Source organism: Amblyraja radiata, chromosome 15 (genome assembly GCF_010909765.2).
Source record: "Amblyraja radiata isolate CabotCenter1 chromosome 15, sAmbRad1.1.pri, whole genome shotgun sequence".
Classification (NCBI taxonomy): domain Eukaryota; kingdom Metazoa; phylum Chordata; class Chondrichthyes; order Rajiformes; family Rajidae; genus Amblyraja; species Amblyraja radiata.
In genome coordinates this window covers 14892331-14905564 of record NC_045970.1, presented here as the reverse complement: position 1 = coordinate 14905564, position 13234 = coordinate 14892331, and the positions used below count along the sequence as shown (strand labels likewise).

At 40.8% G+C, this 13234-nt stretch overlaps 1 protein-coding gene across 1 annotated transcript in view; it reads left to right on the top strand.

Moving 5' to 3' along the window:
• tcerg1l (transcription elongation regulator 1 like) overlaps window positions 1–12811 on the top strand; it is a 712622-nt gene extending 699811 nt beyond the window's left edge. Inside the window, exon 12 of the mRNA XM_033033658.1 lies at window positions 11449–12811. Coding sequence (XP_032889549.1) covers window positions 11449–11605 — 157 coding nt within the window. The 3' untranslated portion in view covers window positions 11606–12811. The remainder of the gene's footprint in view (window positions 1–11448) is intronic.
• Window positions 12812–13234: the final 423 nt, after the last annotated feature.

The following is a 13234-nucleotide window of genomic DNA, read 5'->3' as shown; positions in this document are numbered from 1 at the left end:
TCAAATTAATGAAAAATAAAGAACATTGACCTTTGGGGTAAATACTTTTCTTTAAATTCTGTGACTATATATTCAAATCTGAATTAAAGCTGCATATAGATTATTTTTGATATACCGTATATATATATATATATATATATATATATATAATCAAAATAAAATTATGTTTATATATATGTAATCAAAATACAATTTTATATATATATATAACATTTTATTTTGATTTTATATATATATACATAATTTTATTTTTATTATATATATGCAGTATATCAAAAATAATCTATATGCCGATTTGGTGCAGCTCCAATCAATCACTTTCATGCCTGTCTTCGAGCTGAAAAAGGACAGAGACTGGGGAGGTGGCATGGGAGGGAGGGGAGAAGGCCACAGGGAACGGCGAGGAGTGGACCATCTGAACAAATGGAGACAGATGGTCCAACCTGTTGCTCCAGCCGGCCCCCATCCCATGATTGTCTGTGGTCATCCAGTCCACAGACTAATTTTTACAGTGGGCTGTCAGCTTTCACTTCTCTATCAATTTTGTGAGGGTTTATTTTTTCTTTACAATATCACCTTCTTAGTGGAGGGAAGGATAGAGTCCATTTAATTCATGCAGGATTCACTTCTTTCACTGGTGTTACATTTTTTATTTTACTTAACAGAATTATTAACAGAAATCATGACCCCATGACTTTTTCATCCGGTTTCTATTGTTAAATAAACATCAATTAGTGCTGCAATCCAATGTGTAAAATACAATTAGGGCAAATTGTGACCGGGCAAAGTTTTTATAGACATGTTTGAGTACATTAAGAGCCTGCCTTCAAACAAAGAGATTGATGTTAAGCAAAGAACTAGTAAAGTTCTTTTAAAGGCCACATATTATACAGCAATTAAACTAAAGCTTTGACCTGAAGTATAAATCCTTCTCAGAGTACAATAACTAATGTTAATACTTGCCATCATTAACCTGTCAAACATTCAGTGAGTACAATCTGCAAATTATTTACTTGGGTATCAAACATTTTTAAATAATCCTTTTCTGTTTGAAATCATGTAAAAACAAAAGATTAACAAAGTTTTTAAAACAATTCATTACACTTTAAGATTGCTGAATGTCAGGACCACAGTGGAATAGAGATAAGATTAAATGTCTCTCAACTTCCTATTTCTTCAGAAGGTAATTGTACTTATATATTGTAACTCATCCCTTCCCACCCAGACCGCCCCCTCCCCTGGTACCTTCCCCAGCAACTGCAGGAGATACAACACCTGTCCCTATACTGACTCTGTCCAGGGACCTCGACAGTCCTTTCAGGTTAGGCCAAGGTTCATTTCCACTTCCTCCAACTTCATCTACTGTATCCGTTGTTCAAGATGTGGAGTCTTATACATTGGCGAGACCAAACGTAGACTGGGCGATCGTTTCACTCATTCACTCAGTCCCCCTCGACTTACCTAACCTCCCGGTTGCTAAACACATTAATTCCCCTTGCTATTCCCACACTGACATTTCTGTCCCAGGTTTCCTCCATTGTCAGAGTGAGGCTAATCGCAATTGAACAGCATCTCATGCTTTGCTTGGGCAGCTTGCAGCTCAGTGGTATGAAAATTGATTTCTCTAACTTTAAGTAACCCCTGCATTCCCTTTCTCTCCATTCGTCCCCCACCCAAGTCGCACCAAGTTCCCGTTCTCACCTAGCAAACAGCTAACAATGGCTTGTTTCCTTTATCATCGTTTATCTTTATCTTTCATTCATGATATTTTTTGCATATCTTTCATTCATTTGATCAATATCTCTCTACATCACTCTCTATATCTCTTGTTTCCCATTCCCCTGACTCGAGTCTGAAGAAGGGTCTCGACTCGAAACGTCACCCATTCCTTCTCGCCAGAGATGTTGCCTGCCCCGCAGAGTTTCTCCAACATTTTGTGTCTATCTTTTGTACTTGAATAACTCATGTCACGACCCAAAGCTTATCATAACCAAGTGATCATAATCACTGTGGTAATGTAAGGAACATTGTATCGCACAGGGCAAGGTTGAACAACTAGTAATGATTTACCGATAGTGAAATAACTATTTCCTTATTCTTTAAAATTGTGCCACTGATTCTTTGAGATGCATTTAAAATGGGTGTAAAAGAAGCAATGATTGTATCTTCTACCTACAGGTGTAGATTTTGGCTAGAACTTAATTTTCAAAATTCTATGAATTGTGATACATGTGGCTTTAAACAATTGCAGGATGACCTCCTGTTGTTCACATCATTCACCTGAAACTGGTCATAGGGACATGTGTTGGGATCTGAGCACTATGGATTAGTTAGGTGGCTGTACTTAGCTGCTACTCAAGTTTTCATCCATATCAAAAAAATTCAGACATTTGCCTCGCTGAGAGAAAGAGGATACGAACTTTGATTAGCTTCTCTGGAGCTAATCACATGATGGGGCAAAATATTCCTGTGCTTTGTATTTAAGGCACACTAAATGTCAATATGAAAATGAAGCTTGGCTCCATTCCCTTTTATTATCCTGGCAAGCTCAAACTTTGTCTAACCTGACCAGTGTTGGCGGGAATCCCTATTGCTAAAGACAATAGATTTTGGCTTTGTCTCAATCAAAAAGAGAAAAGTAGCAAAAACAAAAAGTCAGATGATATCAGCACTCAAGATATTTTGGTTGTTGTTTATATATCCAGCCGATGCCAATTTTGTCTGCTGTCACAGGTCACAGACAGTGTGGAGTTTGCATGTTCTCACGGTGAATGCTTGGGTTTCTTCTGGGTTCAGCCTCTGTAAAATTGCCCCTAGTATGTAATTGAATAGTAGAATTGATTAGGATGTGGGTGGAATAAATAGGTTTAGTGTTTTAGTTTTAGCTTTAGAGATACAGCACAGAAACAGGCCCTTCGGCCCACTGAGTCCGCACCGACTAGCGATCCCCACACATTAATGCTACCTTACACACACTAGGGACAATTTTACATTTATACATTTATATCAAGCCAATTAACCTACAAAAACCTGTACGTCTTTGGATTGTGGGAGATCTTCAATCTCAGAGAAAACCCACGCTGGTCATGGGTAAAAGGTGCAAACTCGGTACAGACAAGCACCAGTAGTCAGGATCAAACCTGGGTCTCTGATGCTGCACGGATTGGGTAAGATTTGTGTATTAATAAGTGTTTGATGTTCTCCATTCACCCATTTGGCCAAAGGGCCTATTTCTGTGGCACAATAACTTACACATAACTGGCATAACCTGGGCTTTGGAAAAATACCATTTACTGTAGTTAGTGATAAGATGCTCCTTGTACAAGATGGTTTAGGTGCACCAAAGTCCATCTTTTACTGAGTTGATGGCCTACTGCAGCAGTTGGCATTTGGCTCCGAGAGTGGCATCAGGAGCAGCACATAGTCCCCTGCCGCTCTCAGCCATTCCAGATCAAATTTGACATGGACCATTTCATCCCTTTTTTTTAAATGTAAATACCGGTTCTGTTCTGTTGTTTTGCACAATCCCGCAGGCATTGCCACTTTCATTTCACTGTACATCTTGCATGTGTATGTGACAAATAAAGTTGACTTGACTTGACTTTCCAGAGATGCTGCCTGTCTCAGAGATGTTGAGTTAATCTAGCATTTTGTGACTGATGCTGAAAATCAGGTATAAAAATTGAAAATGCTGGAAACAGTCAGGAGGTCACGTAACCTGTGGAAGGGGAAATGACAATTTCCTAGAAGTGGGGTGCATTGGTGCAAATCAGCTTCAGTATCTCCTCAGCCAACATTGCGGAATTATACTCAGTCTGATTTCACAAGGCAGACAACGTCTGTGTCCGACACCAGAGCCCTGAAACAGATACTCTATTCTGAACTCTCTGGTGCAGAATGATTAGCAGATGGGCAGAGAAAAACATTTCAAAAGTGTTTTCAAAACCATCTTAAAAAGTTCAACATCCCACTCATGTAACATTCCACTGATCCTCAAAATGCCAGGTCCATGACTGGTCAAAATGGAGCAGAGGCAGTCAAAAGGCAATGGGAAATTTGAGTCCATGGATTTGGGTCACACAGAAGCCCTGCATCACATCACATCACAAACTTTGCACCCTCCCATCTCTTAGGGCAACCTATGCCCCATCTGTGGAATAGTCTCTGCCTCCCATATTGGCCCGAGAACCCACAGAACCGAAGTGGAAGTGTATCCTTGACCTTGTGGATGTGGATCCTTGATCCGAAAGGATAGTGTTAAATATAAAAAAACATTTTTTTTAAAACTATTGATCCTGGAAATCTGAAATGAAAATAGATTGCAGGAACCAGCAACATTAATGGAAAGAAAAATAGAGTTAATGTTTCATGTCAAAGACACTTTGTCGGAACTAGGAATTAAATTAAAAACAAGTTGCAGAGAGCAAAAAACAAATTGATGAACTTTTAGCAATTTGCCTTTTGAACAAGATTCCAGCATCTGCAATCTCTTGTGTCTCCACTTTGCAGAGAGGGTGTGGAGGAATACAGTGAGAAAAAGGACATAAAGTGCTGGAGTAACTCAGCGGGTCAGGCAACATCTTTGGAGAACATGGATAGGTGACATTTCAGGTTGTGACTCATCGAAAGAAGGTCCCAATCCAAAACGTCACCTATCCATGTTTTCCAGAGATTCCGCCTGACCAGCTGAGTTAATGCAGCACTTTTTTTAGAAATACAGTGCTGAATCAGGCCATTCGGCTCACCGAGTCTATGCCAACCAGCGATCCCCATACACAAGCACAATCCTACACACTAGGGATAATTTACAATTTTTACAGAAGCCAATTAACCGACAAACCTGCACGTCTTTGGAATGTGGAAGGAATCCGGAGTTCCCGGAGAAAACCCACGTGGTCACAGGGAGAACGTACAAATGCCACACATTCCACTAGTTTCATGTATCTTGTGTTTTATGACTGTTGGCAGACCAATTTCCCTTCCGGGATAAATATAGTTCTATCGTATCCCATCAGACAGTATCTGTGGTAACTAGGGTATCTGGCGCTGTACGGCAGCAACTCTATCGCTGCACGACCAAGCCGCCATACTTGATGTCCTTTTGTGTAAACCAGCATCTAGAGTTCCTTGCTTCCACGGGATACAGTGAGGGCAAGGTTACTGTAGACACTTGTGGATTTTTAAATTGTCACGTCAAGAAAATATCTTCATTATGCTCAGTTATTATCATGCAAAGGGTCTCCTCATGGCCTTGAACTGAAGAGTTTTTGGCTTATTGACATTCTAAATGGTTGCCGAATGAGTTTCATTCAAACAAAGATTTTATATATCAGCATTTCTAAGGTGGAATTGAAAAGGCAGATATTTTTCAGGCTTGGTCATTACCTGCTGTGCATATTTAGAAATATCATTACCAGCCTGAAGTTTAACAGTCAGCTAATTTGTACAAACAAATGTTACTGTACTGCATCATTTAAATGGCACTTGTGAGCCGGCTTTACTGTTCAATAACATCATGACTAGTCTTGTACTATAAGTCCACTCTCACATCTGACTCCTATTCTATGATTTCCCTAGTGCCCAAGACTCTATCAATCTCATCCTTAAATCTATTGGACAGCTGAGTATCTATAGACCGCTGGGTAGCAAATCGCAAAGAATTATGACCCTTATGAAAAAATAAGTTTCGCCTAAGAATAGTTGTAAATAGCTAATGGAACCCTCTCAGCATCTACCCTCACAAATTCTGTTGGATTTTAACTTTGATGAGATTAACTTTCATTCCTCTAAAGGATTAATTCAATCCATTATTAATTAATCTCTCCATAAGGAAAGTTCTCCCAGAATGATACCAATAAGTTTATACTGCTGTTTCTCAAAGGCATGTATAGTCTTAGAAGCCCATCGGCAGGCCAGCATGACGGACACTTCCCGGTGGGCAGCAAGGAAGCTGAGGCCGGAGAGCCTGCGGGTCGGAGCCTCGGAGCTGATGGAGCCCGTGGCCGAGATCGGAGCCCTCGCGCCGCGGGTCAACGGAACCATGCGGTTGTGGCCCGGGTCGGCGTCCGGAGAGGATCCGGCAGAGTTATTGGAGAGGTTAGCCAACTGATGGACGAAGATGGACCACAGAGAAGTGAGGACACCACTGCCGATGGAAAGGAACAGAGGAGGACTGGGTGTGGGGGGAACGCCATGAGGGAGGGGGAGAACAATGGGGACCCAGCGTGGGAAGACTGTCGTGAGGAGATGGAGGAGGGGGGAACAAAGGGGGTTCTGGCACGGATACTTTGTATACTTTGTAACTTTGTCAACGCCCTTTATGTGGCGACTATTTGCATACCGTGGAAAATATGCTTGTCACATATTAAACCTTCTTTCTGCGCATCTTCTGCTGTTTCAAACTTCTTGAGTGTAATCAATTTTGTGATTCTTTTGGAGGCGGTATCCTAACTTGAAGCTAAAATATCAGCTCGTAAAGGCAAAGGAAAATACATGGGAATTCAATATTGTATTTGCACCAAATGTTGTCCCTTTATCCTATATCTGTGCACTTCTTCTTCTTTTCGTGTCTTTGAAGCTGGTTGGTTATATGACAGTTTCCCATTCCTTTACACAGTCCTTTGCATTTTTATTGAACACTGCAAGATCCTTTGGGCTGCACTGGTTGGGTAGTAGGGGCAGACAAGGCAGTGCTGCATTGTATGGTCCTCTTCTCCACATTCACAGGTGGTTTGGCCAGTTTCATAGCCCCATCTGGCCATGGCAGCTTTTGATCGCGCTGTTCCTGTTCTCAGGCGGTTGAGCGTCTTCCACTGGACCCATGGTGCTTCTGAGCCCGGAGGGAGAGCTTCAGAAGGAGGGATACCCATGTCAGTAGGAGGGGGGTCGTCCTCAAGCCTTTTTGTCCATAGTTGGAGTCTGGTTTCTTCCCGTGATGCTATTAGAGGCTGGACATGGCTGAGAAAGCTTCTCCTGGACTTCAGCCGTTGGGCCGGGGGTACACGTCCGTAGAGGAGGTGGCGTTCATCACTGGTGGCCTTGGTCATCTCTACTCGGCCGGCGACTTCCCGTCTCACATCAGCAGGGGCAATGCCAGCGAGGAGGTGCAGGTTGTTTATGTTGGTGGGCTTCAAGCAGCCAGTGATTGAGCGGCAGGTGTTATTCAACGCTGGGTCTAGTTTCTTGGCATGGGATGATCTCTCCCAAACAGGACACGCATACTCCGCAGAGGAGTAGCACAGGGCCAGAGCAGTAGATCTTAATGTGTGTGCTTTGGCTCCCCATTTGGAGTTGGTCAGCTTCCGGAGGATGTTATTTCGGGAGTTAACTTTCAATTTGGTGTTTTTGACGTGTTCCTTATAGGAGAGAGTGCGATCCAGTGTTACACCGAGGTAGACAGGGTTGGTGCAGTGCCCAAGAGGTGTTCCAGACCATGTGATGTTAAGGGGTCTGTTTGCTTCCCGGTTCCTGAGATGGAACGAGCAGGCTTGGGTCTTCGCAGGGTTTGCGTGTAGGTGGTTGCGCTCGTAGTAGAGGTGTAGCTCATCTAGGGCTGAGGTGAGATTCGTTTCTACAGCTTCAAACGTACTCTCTTGGGATGTTACACAGAGGTCGTCGGCGTAGATGAACCGCTCAGTGTTCTGGTCCATTGGCTGGTCATTGGTGTAGATGTTATATAGTAGTGGAGCCAGCACACTACCTTGAGGCAAGCCATTCCGTTGTCGTCGCCAGCGACTTTGCTTGTTGTTAAGGACAACATAGAAGCGCCTATCTTTCAGGAGGGCTCCGATGAGGTCCGTGAGTGCCAGGTCTTTGGTATTCTCCAAGATCTTTTTTAGGAGGAGGCGGTGGTTCACAGTGTCATACGCGGCAGACAGATCAACAAAGACGGCTCCTGTCACCAGTCCTTTCTGGAACCCATCTTCAATGTGCTGTGTGAGATTCAGGTTGACTTGTTGTGGATTTGCCAGGTCGGAATCCAGCTTGTTGAGGGATGATGGCTGGTTCAGCGACTGGGGCAAGCCTGTTGAGGATCAGGCGCTCAAACAGCTTGTACGGGTGGCATAGCAGGGCGATTGGGCGGAAGCTCTTTGCATATGCTGGATCTTTACCGGGTTTTAGAAGAGCGATGATTTTGGTTTTCCTCCAGATCTTTGGGATGTTTCTTGTCAGCATGCAGTTGTTCATCAGCTCAAGGACCCACTTCCGTGTCAGAGGTCCAAACTGCTTGATCTCCTCTGTGAAAATATTGTCCAGGCCGATGGCTTTGCCAGTCTTGAGAGCTTTGATGCTGATATTGAGCTCTTCAAGGAAGAACGGCTCAGTCAGTCCGGTGTTTTGGGAGTGCTGAAGTCGGTCTACCTTTGGTCTTGGCTGTTTGGTGGTGGATTTCCCGTTGAGCAGCAACTGATATGCAACTTGGTTGGCCGTGGTGGTATACTGTTGATGTGTTGGTGTTGATGGGTCATTGCTGATTTTTCGGATGAGGCTCCATGCCTTTTTGCTGTGCACTGTGGTGATTGTATTCATATATAGTAGTTTATTTGATTGGATAGCATGCAAACAAAAGCTCTTCGCTGTACCTGGGTGCACATGACAATAGTAAACTAAACTAAACTAAACCCAGTTCCAATTATCTTATACTATCTTACAATTCTTCTGCCTTGTTTGATGTTATTGTAATGGATATCGCAGGAACACCCTGAGGGAGTGATTCCTCTGAGAAGCCAATAAATATGAGCAAGGTTAACATGGCGAGATGAAATATTTCCTCAATGCCACTTTTTCTTTTATACCGACTTTTTTTGAGGAAGAATAAAAAAGGTAGGTACAAGGATATCGGAAGGTATCCCTGAATTAAACGTGTATCAGAAGAATTTACTCAATTACGGGCTAATAATGGGAAAAAAGCTCATACTTAAATTCTGGAAAAATGCGCCCACACCAACAATAAAAATGTGGACATCAAATATGTTTGAAACATTACATCTGGAAGAGATGAGATTCCTCTTAGCAGGTAAAGCAAACCAATTCCAAAAGACGTGGTCTACGTTTATGGACCTATTACAAGCATGAGGTGCAATAGTAATTTTAAAATAAATAAATAAATAAATGGTATCAGGACCTGGCAATGGGAGGTAAAACAACAAAAACAGACTTGGTTGGTAGTCTTTCTGCGGAGTTCAATGTTATAATAGAGCGATTGTCCTTACTTTCTTTTTCTTTCTTTTCTAGGGTCTACTTTCTTACTTCACTTCCTTCTCTAACTTCTTTTCTAAGGGGCTTTCTTTTCCCAACACTCTCTTGCACTTCACGACTCTTGCGCACTTTCTTTACTTTCCTTACTTCTATCTTTTTCTTAAAGCTTAAAAAAAATGAAGCGGTACAAAAAATGTATTAAGATATATGTGTTGTGTATTATTGTAATTTACCGTACTTCTAATAAAAATAATTTTAAAAATTCACTGGATGAATTTAAAAGAGAGTTATATAGAGCTCTAGGGGCTAGTGGAATCAAGGGATATGGGGAGAAGGCAGGCACGGGTTACTGATTGTGGATGATCAACCATGATCACAATGAATGGCTGTGCTGGCTCGAAGTGCCAAATGGCCTCCTCCTGCACCTATGTTTCTATGTTTCTATTAAATCCTTATTTCCCAGAATCCGTTCTACTCTAGAAAAAAAGTTGAAAAAACGTAATGCTGAATGTTACAACAAGCAATGTTCATGAATGTAAAGTGATATATTCTTGTTAATTGAAGCTCAGTAAAGCTGCTTACCAATTTATTTTAAAATAGTTAATATGGTGAATGTCTCCATAATATATTGAAATCAAAATCCTCCCACTCCAATTTCAATATATTAAGTTTTCTTCCAATAACATGACTTAGTAATTTACTGACTTTTAACACATGGCCCCAACGGATGTGAATTGATTTTCTAGTTATTGAAATTAAACTCATAACTCACTGAAGACCTCAGCTCATCATCTTTGGAAAGCAGCATATTATTGTGCCATATTGCAGGATAACTTTAATCTTTCATCTGCCCATACAAACTGGTACCATTTTAACCTAACTCATCCAGCTACATGTGATGTATTCATATTTTACCTTTTATCAATATTGCGAATCACGATTGTCATTTGCCACAGTAATGTCAAATTTCAATTATTTGTGATGTCGATGTCATTGTTTTTGTAACCTCTATGGAATGGTCATCGTGCCAAGCGCTTAAATCTGCTGCACTACTTAAACAAATAATTTAGAATAAGCAGCATTCTTCTTCTTGCAAAATATTAGCAAATTAAAGCACAGTGCTTACTGACTGCCAGGAAAAAACCCAAATTGATTCTTCCTGCCTTGAAACAGTCTATCATTCTGCTTTAGAGTCCGTTACAATTTCCTTCATGAAAAAGCTAAAAATATTATTTGTTGACTTCTCTACTTTTTTGCTTTTTAACATGCATCATCTAAAGCAAATCAGTCCAAAAATGGATGCGTTATAGCCTAATGTAACCCTTATGGGCCTGTCCCACTTAATCGACTTTTTAGGCAACTGCAGGAGACTATGCAGTCACCACATGTTCACGGGTAGTTGCTGGGGAGTCGCCTTCATGGTCGTGAGGAATTCCCACATTCTGGGAACTAGTCGCGGCCTCATTATGGTCACCGCGAATTTTTCAATGTTGAAAAATTAGCAGCGACTAGAATGAAGCCGCCATGGAGAGTAGCGAGAATTCTCATGCCGTAGATGGGTCGCCAGGAGGTCTTAGTGGGTTGCCAGGATGTCGCAGGTTCTCTGAAGTTCTCGTGGGTAATAGCCAGTGCTGACCAGTGAATTTCATTGGCTCATTGGGGAAAAAAAAGGTAAGCAGTAGTTTTCAGAACCAAGGATAACTGACCGGTAATGTTAAATGTCCACCAAGCTTCACAGCCATGTATCTCTGGCTTATTAAAAGTTGCCTCCACTCCTTCTTCCCCCTCTCCCCCCTCTCTTTTAAAGGACTTACCGTACACTGTGCTAGCCGTCCTAATTACAGCGCCAACCTTCCTGTTCATCGTGATGTGTGTCTGTATCACATTGGTTTTGCACCGTATGAATTTTTTAGACAGCGCTCTCCCTGCTAGCCCTGTCCCCCACTTGCATAACGGGCTGGTGAAGGAAGCGGTGTGTGTGTGTGTGTGTGTGTGTGTGTGTGTGTGTGTGTGTGTGTGTGTGTGTGTGTGTGTGTGTGTGTGTGTGTGTGTGTGTGTGTGTGTGTGTGTGTGTGTGTTCCACTCTGACAGTCGCCATTCCAGTCGCCGATTTTTCAGGCGACTGCCAGCAAACTTGGCAGTCCGCTGAAAAATCGCCTAAGTGGGACAAGCCCATTACTTTCAAAATAGATACAGTACATGTATTTTCTGCCTATTGACTAATATTTTGATTCTTTGTTCTTTCTCAAGATCCACGTTTCAAGAATTTGCAGAAAAATATGGAAGGGACCATCGATTTCGAATGGTACAAAAGAGGAAAGATCAAGAACATTTCTTCAATCAATTCATAAATATTCACAAAAAGAGGGACAAAGAAAATAGAATCCGGCTGAGAAAGATCAGATAAAACATCACGGAAACTTCACTCAATCAAAACTGAGCCACTGTGACGGATAGGATAACGAAGGAATTTCAACCACCTTATCTGTGCAGTGTTTGGATAATTGTATCGTAACAATATAAAATAAGGTATTTTTTAATTTAAAGTTTGCAGGACATACCAGCTCAGACATCTCCACCAATAGTATTTACTTCATTGTTTCTCAGATGTCTGGTATATTATTTAAAATGCATTTACCATATTCTTGCTTGACATTTAAGCGGTTTGAAACAAGATCATTTAATTTCCCTGTACTCATTATGTAATAATGAATAACCTCCGTGATAATTAAAGTACCCACATATAGGCTAGAAAAGGATTTAATTTATTTTAAATGGCATCTTCTCACACTGAAATGAGGCTGATTACAAGTGGGGAAGGTTGGTGGACTGGTACTTTAAATAGAATTTACTTTTCTCAATGCTATTTCAAAGTAGAAATCACATTGTTACCGTACAAAAATAGCACTAAGTTCTGTTTGCCAAGAACATTGGGATTCTAAGACATTGTGATAGAATTTAAATGCCATTGTTTTCAAATAGTGTTTTATATTTTAAAAAAACGAAGCTAGTTCCAAAAGTCATCTCTGAGTTGTTACATTATTAATATTAACCTGCCAAACAGGTGTTGATGCTCAACAAGAAGGCTGCAGCCAATACAGTGAAATAAAAATAATTTTTACTCAAAGTGTCATCTTGTGGAATTGCACTGTTAAATTACAACTGCAGTATATAAGGAATAAGATAGCAATTTTAGTTTATTTATGTATTCTGTATTTACTAGTGTCTGAAAATAGTGACTGTAAGATTGGAAAAAGTACAGTATAACAAGACTATTTACATTACTATGTGCTCTTTATTAAGTTTGTTTGCCTCATCAAATTTGTTGAAACTCATGAAATGTAGAGTGCCTAATCCGTAAGCTCGCTTGGTGTTTAAAATATTAGAAGGTAGCCATTCAAATCTGCCTGCATATTCTAAAATTTGGCTTTTTACAATGCAATAATTTTAAATGCCGCTTGTAGTAAAGTAACCCATTTACAGTACAGTTTTGTAATGTAATGCTTTCAGACATTATCTGAGCTTATAATTTATCTAGAAAGGCAGTATTTTAGTTTTGTCAGTCATAATGGTAATTTCCATTTATAGTTTATTGCTTACATTTTTTTAAAGTATGTACATAATTCACAGTATTTTCATTAATAAATATTTCACAATCTTATCCAATCATTCTTTTTAATTCTCACAATTTCCTATTTGCCATAATAATACAATCTGTGCTTTGTGTTAAAATAAAAACAGAAAATGCTGGATATACTCAACCAGGTCGCATATGTGGAAAGAAAGTGTTTCGGGTTGAAGATCATTTAGTTTGGAGATACAGTGTGGAAACGGGCCCTTTAGCCAACCAAGTCTACACCAACCAACAATCACCCACACTCTAATTCCATCTCATACAATAGGGGCGATTTACAGAAGCTAATTAATCCACAAACCCGTACGTCTTTGGAATGTTGGAGGAAACCTGAGCGCCTGTAGAAATCCCACGTGGTCACAGGGAGAACGTACAAACTCCATACAGATAGTATCCATAGTC